General features: G+C 51.2%; 1 protein-coding gene across 12 annotated transcripts in view; it reads left to right on the top strand.

The window, feature by feature from the left end:
• Positions 1 to 1,741: 1,741 nt before the first annotated feature.
• The window catches only part of SEC14L2 (SEC14 like lipid binding 2), a 27,212-nt gene continuing 11,302 nt past the window's right edge, over positions 1,742 to 17,651 (top strand). For 5 of the 12 annotated variants that reach the window (XR_001816775.1, XR_001816776.1, XM_017499598.1 and 2 more), the window contains exons 1-7: positions 1,831 to 2,062; positions 10,174 to 10,217; positions 10,927 to 10,986; positions 11,253 to 11,441; positions 13,006 to 13,101; positions 13,286 to 13,346; positions 14,638 to 14,721. Coding sequence is in view for 4 of the 12 variants with exons in the window: in XM_017499598.1 (XP_017355087.1) it covers positions 10,206 to 10,217; positions 10,927 to 10,986; positions 11,253 to 11,441; positions 13,006 to 13,101; positions 13,286 to 13,346; positions 14,638 to 14,721 (502 nt within the window). In the remaining 8 variants the exon portion in view is untranslated. Of the gene's footprint in view, positions 2,063 to 2,517; positions 2,653 to 2,705; positions 2,773 to 4,188; positions 4,265 to 10,173; positions 10,218 to 10,926; positions 10,987 to 11,252; positions 11,442 to 13,005; positions 13,102 to 13,285; positions 13,347 to 14,637; positions 14,722 to 17,651 lie in introns of those variants that run through there. The other 7 variants (XM_017499599.1, XR_001816778.2, XR_001816777.2 and 4 more) reach the window with 7 other exon arrangements.

The following is a 17,651-nucleotide window of genomic DNA, read 5'->3' as shown; positions in this document are numbered from 1 at the left end:
CCTCTCTTCACCTCTCTTGTTGTAGCCACACTTCCCACCATCTACCAGAGCTTTGCTCATACCACTGTGCTGGCCTGGAATGAATGAGTCTTCCTTCTATGTCCCAGCTCCAATGCCACTCCCTCTGTGAAGCCTTCTAGAATTCTTCCAAACCAAAGCAAATTCTCTCCTTTTTTTTCTTTTTTGAGATGGAGTCGTGCTCTGTCACCCAGGCTGGAGTGCAGTGGCCCAATCTTGGCTCACTGCAACCTCCGCCTCCTGGGTTCAAGCGATTCTTCTGCCTCAGCCTCCCAAGTAGCTGGGACTACAGGCATGTGCCACCACACCTGACAAATTTTTGTATTTTTAGTAGAGACGGGGTTTCACCATATTGACCAGGCTGGTCTTGAACTCCTGGCCTCGTGATCCACCCGCCTCAGCCTCCCAAAGTGCTGAGATCATAGGTGTGAATCACCATGCCCAGCCAAATTCTTCCCTTTTAAAGCACCCAGATACTTGCTACCTCTCCTCAGGACATTTACCTTGCCCTCATATTCCAGTAGATAGTGCCTGTTTCTTATCTTTGGGAGGGCAGGGTGGTGTCTGATACATTTCTGGGTCCCAGAACAGTGTGTACAGCCTGGTACACAGTAGAAGGAAAGAACGGCCCAAGACATGTGACCATGCGCTACCGTGGCGGTAAAGTGCCAAGAGACACAGGCAGCAGAGGGGAAGGCTGTTTAGTTCTGAAAGGAGGAAATGTCTTCATTGTATGGGGAAGGTGCAGTGATTGGGTTTGTGGCTGGGCAATCAGATGGCACAGGCCAGACAGGAGGCTGCGGGGCGTCCATCCCAAAAGTCAGACTTGCATTTACCTGGGAACTCACAGCTCTGGCCCTTGGGTGAGAGCAGGCCTCCTTCCACTGGGCATTGCTTTCACTGGTGGCTTCCTCCTGGTCCCCTCTGTTCCCACCCACAGGCTGAAGCCTGCCTGGCCAGGCAGGCAGCAAAGGGAAGTGTTACAGGGCAAACTAGGAAGTGGTTGCAAAGAGCAAGCCCTGTGCTAGGTCTTGCCCTCAGTGAATTAAGTACATCAGCTTGCTTCAGCGGCCTGCTGACTTCAAGTCTGGACCATCGCCCCTTTTCAGTGAATAAAGATGCTGGGATTGCAAGGAGCAAAGTGGCTTGCTGGGGTGTCATAGGCTGGCTGAGGTGTGAGCATGTTAGGAGTGCCTCTCAGAAAGCAGGGAAGGTCAGAGGCAGATGGCAGGGGCTGGGGTGGGGAGATGGAGTCTGTGCTTCTTTGCCCGCCCCCCCCCGCCTCCGTTTGGTGCCCTGTTCTTCATCCTGCCTGGCCACAAGTGGAGAAGAAAGGCTGTCAATACTGAAAGGCCCCAAGCTGGGTCTAGCAGGAGTGGTCACACACTGAGGGCAGGACAAGAGGTGGGCCAGGATCTCAGAGAGGAATAGTCAATCAATGCTACTGTTCCCAGAGGTGGCGATGGCTGGGCTTAGGGGACATCGTCTCTCACAGCAGCACCTGGCGAGCTTTCTACGTCTGGCTGGGAGAGAGGGTAGCGGTCCCCCACTATGGGAGCCAGGTAGGAACTCATTAGGTAGCACCTTTCAATCCCTCCTTGTTCAGAGGCCCAGAGAGCTCAGGTGTCTCTCCCAAGGTCACACTTTGAGCTAAGGGTAAATTTGGAACTAAAATCGGGACTCCCTGACCTTCTGATGTCCACTGGCCTCAGTCCCGGTGGGCACACTTGCTCACCTCCTGCCCGGGTCTCTGACTTCAGGAGAGCAGAGGGGGGCGGCGTCAGAGCCTCCCGCGCCCCAGCGCATCGCTCCCTTCCCCGCCCCTCGGGATCCTTTAAGAGGCGGGGCTTGACTGCCAGCTCCACGGCCCGGGCAAAAGGCTGGGACTTTACTCCCGTTGGCCGGTGGCGGCGAGGACGAGTCTGTTCTCCATCAGCTGCCGCAGACGCTGCCTCCCGCCCCAAAACCCCATCCCAGCGGCTGAGCCACGATGAGCGGCAGAGTTGGCGATCTGAGCCCCAAGCAGAAGGAGGCATTGGCCAAGGTGAGCCCTCGCTCTGGCCCGGGCTCCCGCCCGGGGCTGTGGCCCTCGTCCTCCTGCGGCAGCGAGAAGGGACGAGGTTGGGTGGGGGCCGAGGGTCCGTGGCGGGCGGCCGGGGGAGCAGAGGCGGCCGCCCCAGCGTGGCCCGCGCCCGCGGACGGCTCCTTCCTCCCTCTGCCACCCTCAGGGTCCCAGGAAGTTTGGCCACCCCCCGCCCAAGTCCCGAGCAGCTGTGGCAGTGCCACCTGGGAAGGAGTGGTTGCTTGGTAGTCCCTGAAGGCCGCTGAGGGCACAAAGACAACATTCATCTTCGGGACTGGCAGCCCGGCCCTGGGGCAGGGGCAGGGGCAGGGGCAGGCGCAGGGCCCCAAGTTTCCTCCCATTTCCGGGAGGCTTTCCTCTTGCCGGGGCAGTGGCATGATGGAAAGGGACCTGGATAGCTCCTTGGGAGACTTGGATAGCTCCTGCCCCCACAACAAGCCGCTGTGCGACCTTGGGCAAAACCCTGTCCTTCTCTTTGCACCTTGATGCCATGGAATGAGGAGGTTGGACCAGATGATGTTGAAGGGAACACCTCCATGTGTGAATTCCAGGTTCCCCCCATGACGCACTGGGTTGGAGTTAGTTTGAGCTGAGACCAGCCGTCCCCATCTTGCATCCCAGACCCCTTCCTGGCTCAGGACTTAGGTTTATGTTCATCAGAAGGCAAGATGGTGAGCTTGGCTTTGCCTTGGCACCTTGGACCAGGAGAGAGCAATAGTTTGAGGGCTGAACCCTCCTCTTCACCTACTAAATCTCTTCTCTGTCACCCCTGGGGAGTGAGGAGTTCAACTCTTCTCTGGACAAGAGCCAGTTGGGTCTGGCCTCAAGGTTTGGAGGCTCCACAGCTGGGAAGTTTTCCATGGCTGGGAAAGGTGAGGGGGGTGGGTAGAAGTCTCCTGCCACTGGGGAAGTAGGAGGGCACCAGCTCCATGAAGGCTTTGTCCCAGGCTGGGCCTCCGCGATCCCAGGAAGGCTGGACAAGGAGGCTTCAGATTTTACTGCTGACCCGCAGGAGAGGTCAGGCAGAGAAGGGATTAGGTGGTGATTAAACTGGAGACCAGGGGCTGGTTAGGGTCCTTGGAGAGGGGTAGCTTCAAGCCTGCAGTTTGGAGGAGCAGTTTCCCTGGAGCACTGGGAGCTGCTCTGGGGGGTGGGATGGTCTGAGTCCCTGGCAGACCTAGGCAAGGGCAGAGGTGGCCAGTCCTCATTGGTCTCCTCTGGGACTGCCCTGTAGGTCAGTGGCCAGGGAAGTGTGAGTGGCTGGGAGCGGGAGGCTCAGGGAGGGCATATGGGGGCCTGCTCACCTACCAGGGAGTGAGAAGTTGGAAATGGATGTGGCTGTCCCTTGAGGTCACTGTCCACCTCTTTTGTTTGACACTACCTGCACTTTCCTGATTCCTCCCACTAGAACCGTTCTCTCCACCTGTGTTGCCTTCCTTCCTTCCGCTACCCTTGAAGTCCTTCAAGGCCAGCACTAATGCCATGCTTTATAGGAAGTGCATGAGACCACCTTTTTCTTCCCTCTGCTCCCCAGTAAACTCCTCACCATTCCACCGGGCAGAGAACCATGGTGGAAAGAGTGTGTGCTCCGGATTCAGACAGACCCCACTTTGCATCCCAGCTCTGCTAATGACTAGCTGTTTGACTTTGGACATGCTACTTAGCCTCTCTGAGCTTTAATTCCTTCATCTGTAGAATGGGGACAATAATACTTCTAGGGGTTATGAGGAGTAAATAAGCTGTGGTGCCAAGATCAGCGCTGGGTGACAGGGAATGCTTTGTAAACTGACAGCTTTTACTGTGGTAAAAGTAATGCCAGAGTGCCTACTATCACGATGAGCTGGGGACACATCTGTCTGACCCAGACTGGCATGTGGAAACCTTTGTTGCGGGGCAGGGGCAGAGTCTCACTCCCTTCCCATTTCCTGCCCTGTTACCTGGCACCCCCTAGCAAAAGAGTGCTCCAGGTAGTGTCTGCAGAGTTCAGCCATGTTCAAGAGAGATCCAGCAAAGGCCCCAGTGGAGGGTCCTGGGCAGAGGGCAGTCAGGGTAGGCCCTACCACTCACCTGGATGCCTCTCCCTACAGTTTCGGGAGAATGTCCAGGACGTCCTGCCAGCCTTGCCGAATCCAGATGACTATTTTCTCCTGCGTTGGCTCCGAGGTGAGGGAAGAGGGGCTACGGGAGGCTGGGGCAGGGGCTTGTTCTGAGTAACAGAATGGCACCCTCTGAAAACCCTGCCCCTGGCAATCAGGGCATCTGGAATGTTCAATCTTTAATGTCAAAGGGTCCTTGGCAATGACATAAGCTCAACCCTCCTAGTGGATAAAGACACTGAGGCTCAGAGAGATGAAGTGACTTGCTCCAAGCCACACAGTGAGTGAGCTGCAGCAGAGAAAAGGGGAGATTCCAGGTCGGCTGACCCTTGGCCCACAGCCTTTTCCATCCACCCAAGAAATCTGCTCTGCTGATGGAGTTGGGGAAATGGGCTGAGGAAAAACAAAGCGAGAAAGGCCACAGCCATGTGGGTGGTCGGAGGCAGGGCGAAGTGCAGAACCAGCCCCTGATATGCTCTGTTAGGAGGGCAGGTCCCCGCTGACCGCAGTTTAGGCAACCTGAAGGCCTCAGCCTGACCTAGGGTGACAAGAGTCTCCTCAAACCACCACCAGGCTCTAGAGCCCAGGTCCTGGTTCTAGCTCTGCCCTGGCCTGGCTGTGGAGCCTGGTTCAGGGCAAACACTTCCCTAGGATCCTCCTCTGGAAGGGCAGGAAAAGACCTGTCTGCTCTAAGACATGACATAACAGAGCTCTGTGTGTGGCACTGAAATGTACACATTTCTGCTGGCATCAGGGTCAAGTTCAGCCCCATTCCCCAATCCCTGAGATGTTTCCATTCTTTCCCCTCTTCTCTTCTCCTGTGATTCAGGTCATGTGCCACCCTCCCTGGTTCTTCTGACACCTTTTCCCCCTCTATATAGAAACTTTAATTACAGACATAGGAATAATAAAGAAAATTCCACTATGGCCAGGAACGGTGGCTCACACCTGTAATCCCAGCACTTTGGGAGGCTGAGGCAGGTGGATCACTTGAAGCCAGGACTTCAAGATCAGCCTGGGCAACATGGTGAAACTCCATGTATACTAAAAAATACAAAAATTAGCTGGGCGTGGTGGCGGGTGCCTGTAATCCCAGCTACTCAGGAAGCTGAGGTAGGAGTATCACTTGAACCCGGGAGGTGGAGGTTGCAGTGAGTTGAGATTGTGAGACTGCACACCAGCCTGGGTGACAGAGTAAGACTCCATCTCAAAATGAAACAACAAAAAAGTAACTTTATTTATTTATTTTTTTAGAGACCAGGGTTTCACCATGTTGGCCAGGCTGGTCTCAAACTCCTGACCTCAAGTGATCTGCCTACCTCAGCCTCCCAAAGTGCTTGAATTATAGGTGTGAGCCACTACACCTGGTCAGAATATTCCATTATGTTCTAGCAAAGCTTAAGTTGTGGTGTAGAATCATATCCTAAAATATGAAAGTACAAATTATGCCCTATTATTTTAATTTTCATTATTATTATTTTTTTGAGACACGGTCTGACTCTGCTTCCCAGGCAGTGGGCATGATCGTGCTCACTGCTGCTTTGAACTTCTGGTCTCAAGTGATATTTTTATTTATTTATTTTGAAATGCAGTCTCACGCCGTTGCCCAGGCTGGAGTGCAATGGCGCGATCTCAGCTCACTGCAACCTCTGCCTCCCAGGTTCAAGCGATTCTTCTGCCTCACCCTCCCGAGTAGCTGGGATTACAGGCTCCTGCACCATGCTCTGCTAAGTTTTGTATTTTGAGTAGAGATGGGGTTTCACCACGTTGGCCAGGCTGGCCTTGAATTCCTGACCTCAGGTGATCCACCCACCTCGGCCTCCCAAAGTGCTGGGATTACACGCATGAGCCACCGTGCTCGGCAATAAATGTTACTAAAATTTATTTTTGAAATAGGGTCTTGCTGGCCTCAAACTCCTGGGCTCAAGTGATCCTTTCACCTCAGGCTCCCGAATAGCTTGGACTACAGGTACACACCATTGTGACTGGTCCTGTTATTTCTTTATGGACACATACACACACGTGCATGCCCTAGGAGTCTTGGAGCAGGTGAAGAGATGTATATTCCTTTTCTTTCCAGAAATTTCATAGAGCTGACACACATGCTCCTGAGAGGCGGCTTGTAAACACCTGAGGGCAGATGCATCCAGGAGCCTCTGGAAGTGTCACTTGCCCCTTTCCCCAAAATACCTCCATCCCATTCCCCTATCCCAGCCCACCGCCCAGAGAGGGTAGAAGGGCAGCATGGGGGCGGCAGTGGAATCAGTTCAGGCTGGAGGAAATTTTGGCCCAGCATTTGCTGAAGGACTGCAGCTAGAAGCAGGTGGGTGGAGAGAGTGGGAAGACAGTAGCCTTCTTAAAGGGCCAGCTGCAAAATGATCCAGACGACTAGGGAGCTGCTGTTCCGCAGAGAAGCATGGTTTCTGAGAGCCATTAACAGCAATGCAGTTCTCTCTTACTGAAGCAGGGGCCAGCCAGGGGTCCTGGCAGCTGATCTCCCAATTCCTGGGGAGCCTCATACTCAGGGGTCATTCAAAGAGTGTGGTCATTCTCATTTGCCAGATGAGAAAACAGGCTCAAAGAGGGGAGTTGGGAAGGGGACTTACCTGAAGTCACACAGTTAATGTGTAGCAGAATCAGGGCAGAAACCTAGGGCTCCAGACTCCAGGCCAGCATCATTTCCAGTAAGCCACCCCTGCTCCTTAAAGCCAGGCTCAGCCTCTTACAACAGAGGAAGTGTCTCCTCTGCATTTCACTTGTGCCTCACATTTCCTGGGCAGGAGCTCAGGCCTGGTCAGAGCCTAACATGAATTACAATTAGTTTTTCTTTTCCCCTTAAAAAAAAAAACCAAACCCAAACAACAAAACCCAAGGCCTGGCATGGTGGCTCATGCCTGTAATCTGAGCACTTTGAGAGGCCAAGTGGATCACCTGAGCTCAGGAGTTCAATACCAGCCTTGGCAATATAGCAAGACTCTGCCTCTACTTAAAAAAAAAAAATAGCCGGGTGTGGAGGCACGCACCTGTAGTCCTAGCTATTCGGGAGCCAGAGGTGGGAGGTTGCTTAAGCCAGTAGTTTGAGACCATAGTGAGCTATAATCTTGCCACCGCATTCCAACCTGGGTGACAGAGCAAGATTCTGTCTCAAACAAAACCAACCAACCAACCAACCAGCCTTTTAGCATTCTCTCCTTGAATCTGACGGAGACATTTGCAAGCCACATACCAGCAGAATGTCTGTCCGTATCCTAGGGGTGGGCTTGGGGTTTCTCTCCCTCCCTCTTTCCCCACAGAGGAGTTCAGTTTTCTGCGGGCTTCCAGGCACAGAGAGCAGGTCCCCAAGTCTCATCTGCCTCCCCCTGACTGGGGCTGAGCTCTGGGCATCCCAGCAAGGAGGATCGGAGAGCAGGATAAAAGAAGGAAGTGGTGTAAGCCTTGGGAGGGAGGCAGAGCAGGTCTGAGTCTCTGCATTTTACAAGTCTAGGGAATGAATGGACAATCACCACCCAGGCGGCTGCCCCTGAGCTGAGTTCTTGCAGTGCCACAAGCCATGCTTCGAGTGGCCCCTGACCAGGGCAGCAGGAGCCTGGAGAGGCCTCAAACAGGTATGGGAGGCCCCAGGTGTGGTACTGCCAGGAGCAAGTGGCAACTCTGGGAGAGCCCACATAGAAGACGCTGGATGTTGGGCCTTGGCAGATAAGGGTTAACTGGAGAGCCTCCCCAAGATAAGAGGCTCACAGTTCACCACCACTCCTAGGAAGTTAAGGACTCTTCTCATAGTAATGATGTCCTTCCTATGGAAGATTCTCATCATGGTCCCACGAACTCCCCCAACATGAGGATGGTGCCTCGCATCTTCCAAGTGTTTCTAGCTTATCAGACAATTTGGTCAGAGATGTGCATTATCTTGTCTAAGGTCAAACAGAGAAGTGGAAGAGCTGGGATGCAAATGCAGATGATATTCCTCTAAAAGCTGTCTCATGCTGCTGTGGCAACACATGAAGAAGGGTGGGATTCAGTTCTGCTAGGATGCGTCCAGCACTTGTGATGGGTGTGGCACTGGTCAAATCTGTTGAGGCAGCCTATAAGCCTGGGAGAAGGGACTGATTTTCATAACAGCAGAGTCAGGGAATGTGCTCGGCACTCCCAGAGAACGATGGTTAAGGGACCAGGGACGGTCCAGAGGGCAGCCTGTCTGGCCCAGGTTCCAGGGCTGTCAGCAGATCTAGATGCCAAATCTACAGAGGACATACAACTGGGAGGGACAGTTCATAGGTCAGATGGCAAAATCGATCAGAATCCGGATCTCAAAAAGTTAAAGGATGGATTGTGGAAATTTGACAGGGAAGGATCTAAGGTCTCACCTCTCCATGTATGCAATGGAGGCAGTGGCACAGGTGAAAAGGATTTGGGGGTTTCAGTGTCTATAAGCTCCACCTGAGTTAGGAGTATGCCTGTTGCTAAGAAGGTTTTTGGGCTGAGCACAGTGGCTCATGTCTGTAATCCCAGCACTTTGGGAGGCCAAGGTAGGTGGATTACCTGAGGTCAGGAGTTTGAGACCAGCCTGGCCAATGTGGTGAAACCTCGTCTCTACTAATTAGCCGGGTATGGTGGTGTGTGCCTGTAATCCCAGCTACTCAGGAGGCTGAGGCAGGAGAATTGCTTGAACCCGGGAGGTGGAGGCTGCAGTGAGTCGAGATTGTGCCATTGCACTCCAGGCTGGGTGACAGAAGTGAAACTATGAGTCAAAAAATAAATAAATAAATAAAAAGAGAGAGAGAGAGTTCTTAGACAGCACCTGGGGCTATATTCGTGGCTCTTAGAGCACACTCTGAGGGAACCCTGGAAAACATTCACAGGGAAGTTATTTGCATGGACTTGAAACCAAGTTGTGGTGCTTGGTATAGGATCCAAGGATGGGCAGCATGCTGGTCAGGGAAATGCAGGGTGACAGCTCAGAATTTTCCTGTCTTGGAAGTGTTGTCATGTGGCTAAAAAGACAATCCTATTCTCTGAGTGCCTCTGAAATGAATATCAGTTCAGTACCATGACAGCTGAGTGCAAATTGCAGCTATGATTACCTGGGAGCAAGTGGCCTTGGGGGTCAGTGAGTTATTTGTGTTCAAGCCTGAACAGGATACTTTTTGGGGTGTCATGCATAAAGAGTTGACCCAGGTGAAATTGAATTCTGAAACTTGTCAGGAGCCCTGGGAGGGGATGTGTGAGCCCTTTGAGGACATGACAAGGTTGGGTGGAGGCTCATCAACCCCTCTATCCGACTGGTATATTCTGCCAGCTCTGCCACAGATTGCAGGGGCAGCTATATTCATCCTTGTTTTTTGTTTTTCTTGAGACGGGGTCTTGCTCTGTCACCCAGGCTGGAGTACAGTGGTGTGATCTCAGCTCACTGCAACCTCTGCCTCCCAGGCTCAAGCAATCCTCCCACCACTTCAGCCTCCCAAGTAGCTGGGACTACAGGTGCATGCCACCATCTGTGGCTTTTTCTTTTTTTTTTTTTAGAGACGAGGTCTCACTGTATTGCCCAGGCTGGTATGTTCATCTTTGAACTGTGGTATCAAGGTCTCAGGACTGCATGTGAGAATGTGGAGGAGATAAACTTTGTCTGTGTAAGGGGGAAGGCCAAATGATAAGAGGGTTCAGGGTTCATTTTCGCTGAAAGGAGGTGAGACCTTTAACTTGATTATAACCACTGGGGTAAAGCTCTTTTGACCCTGGTGTTATAATGGCTGCCCCAACTGCCCTGAACCTTGACCTGCTCTCCACACAAACCTGGGGTCTGTGGTGCCCCAGTTCTCAGTAAAGGCTCTCCTGTTAGCTTCTGCTTGTGGGAAGGTCTGAGGGTTAGCTGGAGAGATGACTGAGAGGAACTGGCCCTATCATGGGAATATGGGAATCTCTCCATCCTTGGACCCCCAGTCCTGTTAACTTAATCCTGACCACGTTTCCTTGTTACAGCGAGAAGCTTCGACCTGCAGAAGGCAGAGGCTATGCTCCGGAAGGTGAGATACATTTGGCTCCGAATCCCACTGTTGCCTCAGTTCCTCCCCTTCAGAATCGCACCTTGCGTTGACATCTTTTGCCACACCTCCCACCCCGATCACAGCTTTTAGCTTTGAGTATTAGCCGACCACTGTTGCCTTATCCCTCTGGGACAAACTGCATTCCCTTCCCTGGCAACATAGGCTTTCATAGTTCCGGGCCAGCCAAGAATGATAATCTCTTCTGCTAAGACCTCTAACACAGGCAGGGCCTTCTTTTCCATTCCTGCCCAATGCCTTCTGGTGACTGCCTATGATCTGGTGGTCCATTCACGCTGTTGCTTATTGCTACATGCCTATTAAACTTCCCTCACACCATCCCTGTTTTTTTTTGTTTTTGTTTTTTGAGACAGAGTCTCCCTTTGTCACCCAGGCTGGACTGCAGCGGTGGCGCGGTATCAACTCACTGCAACCTCCACCTTCCGTGTTCAAGTGAGCTCATGCCTCAGCCATGGAGTAGCTGGTATTACAGGCATGTGCCACCATGGCCAGCTAATTTTCATATTTTAGTAGAGACAGGGTATTGCCATGTTGGCCAGACTGGTCTTGAACTCCCAGCCTCAAGTGATCCACCTGCCTTGGCCTCTCAAAGTGCTGGGATTACAGGTATGAACCACCATGCCCAGCTGTCCATCCCTCCTTTAAAATCTTCCCCATTGTGTCTTTGTAGCATGTGGAGTTCCGAAAGCAAAAGGACATTGACAACATCATTAGCTGGCAGCCTCCAGAGGTGAGCACAAATTATCCTACCTCATCCCTATGCTAGGTCTTTCAGACCCACAGCCTGGCTCCTGGGATCTGGGTCCACTGAGTTTGGATCCTCAGAGGAAAGGTCTGACAATGCCCACTGAGCCCTGGTGGTCTCCAGAATGGGCATCTGTTGGTACCCAGGGGAGGATGTAGAGAAAGATACTGATGAACCTGGAGTAAGGCCCTGTGCTCCAGGCAGGGTATGGATGCCTTCTGACCAGGCCGCTCCTCTGTGTCTTTGACCAGGTGATCCAACAGTATTTGTCAGGGGGCATGTGTGGCTATGACCTGGATGGCTGCCCAGTCTGGTATGACATAATTGGACCTCTGGATGCCAAGGGTCTGCTGTTCTCAGCCTCCAAACAGGATCTGCTCAGGACCAAGATGCGGGACTGTGAGCTGCTTTTGCAGGAGTGTGCCCACCAGACTACGAAGGTGAGTGGACCACTGTGGCTAAAAATGAACTGACCACAACAGAGGCATTCCAGCAGAAGGAGGCACGTCATGCAGGAATATAAGTGCAGCTTCAGGGCCAAGACCTAGACTTTAAAAACTTAAAAAAATTTTTTTAGTAGAGATGGGGTTTCACCATGTTGGCCAGGCTGGTCTTGAACTCCTGACCTCAAGTGATCCGCCCACCTCGGCCTCCCAAAGTGCTAGGATTACAGGCATGAGCCACAGGACCCAGCTGAGGCCCAGACTTTGGGATTTCCTAGACCAATGACACTTCCAAATTTTAGAATATTGCCAAATGTCTATTTTGCCACGTAAGACCTTTAAAACAATGATCATCTATTATTGCCATCATTAACACCCAAAACTATAAGAATGGCAATAATCTCAGATTAAAAAGCAGTCCTTAGGAGGTTGCAGTGAGCTGAGATCATGCTACTGCACTCTGGCCTCAGTGACAGAGTGAGACTCCATCATCTTAAAAAATAAAAATAAAAAAAGCAGACCTTTAAAAAACTCACATTATTGTTATATTTCTCTTTTATCTGGGGACCCAGTGAAATGTTATTGTGGACCAACCCATCCTTGAGCAAGTGTCTGGGTATCACCGGTGAAGATGATCTCAGAATCTGAGCTTCTCTAATTCTGTATCCAAAAAAAGATAAGGATGGCTGGGTATGGCAGCTCACCTGTAATCCCAGCACTTTGGGAGGCTGAGTGGGCAGACTGAGCCCAGGAGTTTAAGACCAGCCTGGCCAAAATGGCAAGAGGCTGTCTCTAGAAAAAAATAAAAATAAAAAATTAGCTGTGTATAGTGGCGCATACCAGCTACTAGGGAGGCTGAGGTGGGGGATCACTTGCACTTGGGAGGTAGAGGTTGCAGTGAGCCATGATCACACCACTGCACTTCAGCCTGGGCAACAGGGCTAGACCCTGTGTCAAAAAAGATGAGGGTAGCTGATTCCCTTACTGAGAAAAACACTGAAGAACAAGCAGAAGCTGCCACCACGGTTTTCCCTCCTGCCCTCCTCTCAGCAGTTGTAAAGATCCAGTAAAATGATGTGATAAAGTCTGGGAACATCCCAACACTCATCTGCAAACATTCAGAGAGCCTACTGTGCGCAGAGACCCTGGGGAGCTGGGGATGCAGGAGGCATTAGATGTGGATGCACCCCTGAGGGCTGAGGCTGCACAGAACATCTGTGCCTGTGTGTGAGTGGCTCTACAGGTACCACGCACAGAGCACACAGTGACTCAGGAAGCAGGAGGCCATCAGGCCAAACTGCAGAACAAAAGCCATCTCAGTTGTCATCTAGATCCACCCAGTCATGTACTGGAAAAGAACATGGAGACCTAGGCAGGAAGAGTGACTTGCCTAGGCCACAAATCTGGCTTGGGGTGATTATCTCAATTTGGAAAACCCTAGATCCAGCCCTAACCAGCTCTGGTTGCTCTATTGGAGCACAGTGCAGTCATTTGCCCCGGACCGGGTGGGGTTCTGCAGTAGGACAGCCTGACAAGACTTTTTGCTCTCTGTTCCCTGCAGTTGGGGAAGAAGGTGGAGACCATCACCATGATTTATGACTGCGAGGGGCTTGGCCTCAAGCACCTCTGGAAGCCTGCTGTGGAGGCCTATGGAGAGGTGAGAGGCAGAGTGGGGAGGAGGGGGTCAGAGGGAAGGGAAGGAGGAGTGGGCCCCTCTGCTAGGCTGTCCTGCGGGATGAGTGAGGCCTTGGGGGCAGACTCTAGTCTACAGGAAGCAGGACCTCTGTCCCTGGGACAGAGGTTTGAGCCTGCTGGAATCAAGAGTGATTTTGTTTCCACAGTTTCTCTGCATGTTTGAGGAAAATTATCCCGAAACACTGAGGCGTCTTTTTATTGTTAAAGGTAAGCTGGGAATTTCTTGTGATAAAGCCAGATGGAAAAGAGGGGTAAAAAATATGACTGGGGCAGATGGAGGGTCAAACAGTGAGCCAAAAGAAGGGTCTACGGACATGTTCAGAAAATTGCTGCCCCGGCTAGTGTGCTGGCTCATGCCTGTAACCCTAGCACTTTGGGAGGCCGAGGTGGGCGGATGACCTGAAGTCGGGCGTTTGAGACCAGCCTGACCAACACGGTGAAACCCCCATCTCTACTAAAAATACAAAACTAGCTGGGTGTGGTGGCACATGCCTGTAATCCCAGCTACTTGGGAGGCTGAAGCAGGAGAACTGCTTGAACCCAAGAGGAGGAGTTTGCAGTAAGCCAGGATTGTGCCATTGCACTCCAGCCTGGGCAACAAGAGCAAAACTCCATCTCAAAAAAGAAAAAAAAGTTGAGGAAATGAGCTGGGTGTGGTGGTGCATGCCTGTAGTTCCAGTTTCTCAAGAGGCTGAGGCAAGAGCATTGCTTGAACCCAGGAGTTCAAGGCTGCAGTGAGCTATGATTGTGCCACACTGCACTCCAGCCTGGGTGACAGAGCAAGTCTCCATCTCAAAAAAGTAAAAATAAAATAAAAACAAAAATAGGGCTGCGCATAGTGGCTCACTCCTGTAATCCCAGCACTTTGGGAGGCCGAGATGGGCAGACCACTTGAGGCCAGGAGTTCAAGACCAGCCTGGCTAACAAAGCAAAACTCCTTCTCTACTAAAAATATGAAAATTAGCTGGGCGTGGTGGTGCACACCAGTAGTCCCAGCTACTCAGGTGGCTGAGCCACAAGAATTGCTTCAATGTGGGGGGTGGAGGATGCAGTAAGCCGAGAGCTCACTGAGGCTGCGGCAAGAGCATTTCTTGAGCCCCGGAGTTCAAGTCTGTGGTGAGCTTAGATTGTGCCACTGCACTGCAGCCTGGGTGACAGAGCAAGACTCTGTCTCAATAAAATAAAAAGAAGACTATCCTTCACATATGCAGACTACTTTACAACTCACAGAACTTTCAGTATGACTTCGTTTGAGCCACCCAGCCTGATGAGATAGGAAGAGATCATTTGACTATATCCACTGTACAAATGGGATGGCAGGAGCTCAAAGATGCCCATGCTGAGCTGCACACCCTGGCCTGCTTATGTGGGCTCCACAGCCCTAGGGAACATATGGCCCAGCATGGGCTGGTGGGAGGGTAGGAGGTGCTACAGAGGACGCTGTTAGGGACAGACTGGGCACTGCTCCCAGCCTCACATTATCTGGTCTTTGTCCCAGCCCCCAAACTGTTTCCTGTGGCCTATAACCTCATCAAACCCTTCCTGAGTGAGGACACCCGTAAGAAGATCATGGTCCTGGGAGGTAAGTGGTCCAGGCTTTTCTCAACTCCAAAGGATGGTCTGTAGCCCAAATTGGGTCCAGCTTTAGAAGTATGGCCATAGCCATCAGGGTGAAAGCTCCCTCTGCTAGTTTGGGAGTAGTGGGACTTAGGAGCAAGCTGGGGCAGAGCTAGTGCTTTCATCTGTTTTCCTAAGAACTCTTTCTCTCAGACACTCTGGAAGCAATTACTGGGTCCATTATTATAGATTCAAAGATGAATGAAACTCCAGTCCTTGCCCTTAAGGAACTTACAGTATAATAGGAGACAGAAGACCTAGAAAGAGAGGCTGGGTGTGGTGGCTCGTGCCTGTAATCCCAACACTGGGAGGCTGAGGTGGGAGGATCACTTGAGGCCAGGAGTTCAAGACCAGCCTGAGCAACAAAGCAAGACCCTGTCTTTACTAAAAAATGAAAAATAGCTGGCCATAGTGGCATGCATCTGTAGTCCTAGCTATTGGAGAGGCTTAGACAGGAGGATCCCTTGAGCCCAGGAGTTCAAGGCTGTAGTGAGCTATGATCATGCCACTGCACTCTAGCCTGGGCAACAGAGCAAGACCCTGGTTTTGTTTTTGTTTTTGTTTTTTATAAAAGACCTAGAGATACAGAGAAAAAAAATTAAAAAACAAACCTAGAGAGAGAGAGCTATGACATAAACTAGAAAAGATAGAAGAATAGTCACAGGAGGGTGCCACAGAGGTCGCAGGAGCAAAGTTGCTTTTAGTTGGGGAAAACTAGGAGCAGCTTCGTTTGACAAGCACCTAGTATGTGCCAGACCCAGGCTAGTGCTAAGACTATAAAGATGAATAAGACAGAATCCTGGCTGGGTGCTGTGACTCACATCTGTAATCCTAGCACTCTGGGAGGCAGAGGTGGGCAGACTGCTTGAGCTTAGGAGCTCAAGACCAGCCTGGCCAGCATGGTGAAACCCCGTCTCTACTAAAAATACAAAAATTAGCTGGGCGTGGTAGCGCACACCTGTAATCCCAGCTACTCAGGAGGCTGAGGCAGGAGAATTGCCTGAATCTGGGAGGCGGAGGTTGCAGTGAGTCAAGATCATGCAACTGGCACTCCTGCCTGGGTGACAGAATGAGGCTACCTCTCAAAAAAAAAAAAAAAAAAAAAAAAGGAAAAAGAAAAAAAGACAGAGTCCTTTGAAGATCTCTTGGCCTCTCTATCAGCATGCTATGGTACATGTATGGAAGGGGAAACCACAAAGTGCATGGGAGCACTCAGTGGGAGCACTCACTCCACCTGAGCTAGGCAGGGGGTGATGCCTACCTAAGCTGTGTGCTATGGAATGACTAAGAGTCTGCCAGATGGAGCAAGGCAGGAAGCTGCTTGGCAGAAAGAAGGGCATTGAACAAAGACCTTACACAGCATGGCAGAGGCAGCTGTTACAGAATTGGAGGTAGGGTGTGGCAAGAGATGAGACTGGAGAGGGAGGCAGGTCGCAGGAATCAGGTCCTAGAGAATCCAGGGCAGTTTTAGAAGCTGGGACATGACTCTACAGGCCACTGGGAATCAGAGGAGTTTTCAGCATGGGAGTACCACAACCAGATTTTAAACTGGTTGTATTAGCAAGATTGCGAAGGATACCAGTTTGTATACTTGCCACAATCCATGCAAGAGGTGTTGCAAGCCTGAATTGGGGCAGTGGCAATAGGTACAGAGGACAGGATGGATGAAAACTTATTTAGGGCCAGGTGCAGTGGCTCACACCCATAATCCCAAATACTTTGTGTTTGGGAGGCCCAGGTGGGTGGATCGCTTAAGTCCAGGAATTCTAGATCAGCCTGGGAAACATTTGTAGAGATGGTGAAACTCCATCTCTATAGAAAATAAATTAGCTAGATGTGGTGGCGTGTGCCTGTAGTCCCAGCTAGTTGGGAGGGTGATTGGTGCCACTGCACTCCAGCCTGGGCAACAGAGCAAAAACCTATCTAAAAAAAAAAAAAAAAAAGACTTATTTAGGAAGTAAAGCAGCAGAACTCAATTGACTAGATGTAGGAAGTAAGAGAGAAAGAAATCTAGAATGAGCTCCTGGTGTCTGGCAGAGGTGACTGAGAGATGGTGATGCATTTGTTCAACTGGGGAAAACTAAAAGAATAAGCTCAAAAAAGCTTGAAGTTGAGCTTGAGGAGTCTGTGAGATATAAAAATGTTGGGAATACCTGAGTTTGAAGCTTAGGAGAAAACTCTGCTCTGGAGATTTGGAAGTTATCAAATAGCAGCAGCTAAAACCTTGTCAGTACGTAAGATTGCCTATGGAGGAACAGAGGTGGAACCCTGAGGGTCATCCGAGCTCAAGAGCAGGCAGAGAAGGAGGAATCCACCAGGGAGACTGAGAAGTGACTAATGAGGTAGGTAGAGAAGCAAGTCAACAGGGAATGACTATGCAGGGGCAACATCAGGGCACAAGGGAAAGTGTGACCCAAAACCCAGCAAAGAAGACACACAGGCAAGCCAGCTAGGGACAGGCAGTTCAGTTTTGCTGAAGTGGAGGGAGAAAAGGCTAGAAAGGTAGACTGGGCAGCCAGGTGTAGTGGTTCACACCCATAATCCCAGCTACTCAGGAGGCTGAGGCAGGAGGACCACCTGAGCACAAGAGTTTGAGACCAGCCTGGGAGACATAGTGAGACTCTGTTTCAAAAACAAAACAAAAACGTATATTGGGACAGGCTCGCGAAAGGGAGGATGCCGCCTACAGCATTGAACTTGGGGGTGGGGTAGGAAAGAGGGATTCTGAAGGCTTCTCAATGTTCACCTTTTGGTGACACATTAAAAGTGGAGATTTTCCAAATGTGTGCTGGTGAGACCTGGGGAGTGAAGTCATCAGGGAAGTGTGGGACCTCTGGGTTCCAGTCATAGCTCTGGCCAGCAACAAGCTCAAGTTCTGCTTTTTTTTTTTTTTTT

Source organism: Cebus imitator, unplaced genomic scaffold (genome assembly GCF_001604975.1).
Source record: "Cebus imitator isolate Cc_AM_T3 unplaced genomic scaffold, Cebus_imitator-1.0 Scaffold258, whole genome shotgun sequence".
NCBI classification, from domain to species: Eukaryota; Metazoa; Chordata; class Mammalia; order Primates; family Cebidae; genus Cebus; species Cebus imitator.
The sequence above is the reverse complement of the archived record's forward strand: the minus strand, read 5'-3'. Positions and strand labels throughout refer to the sequence as shown.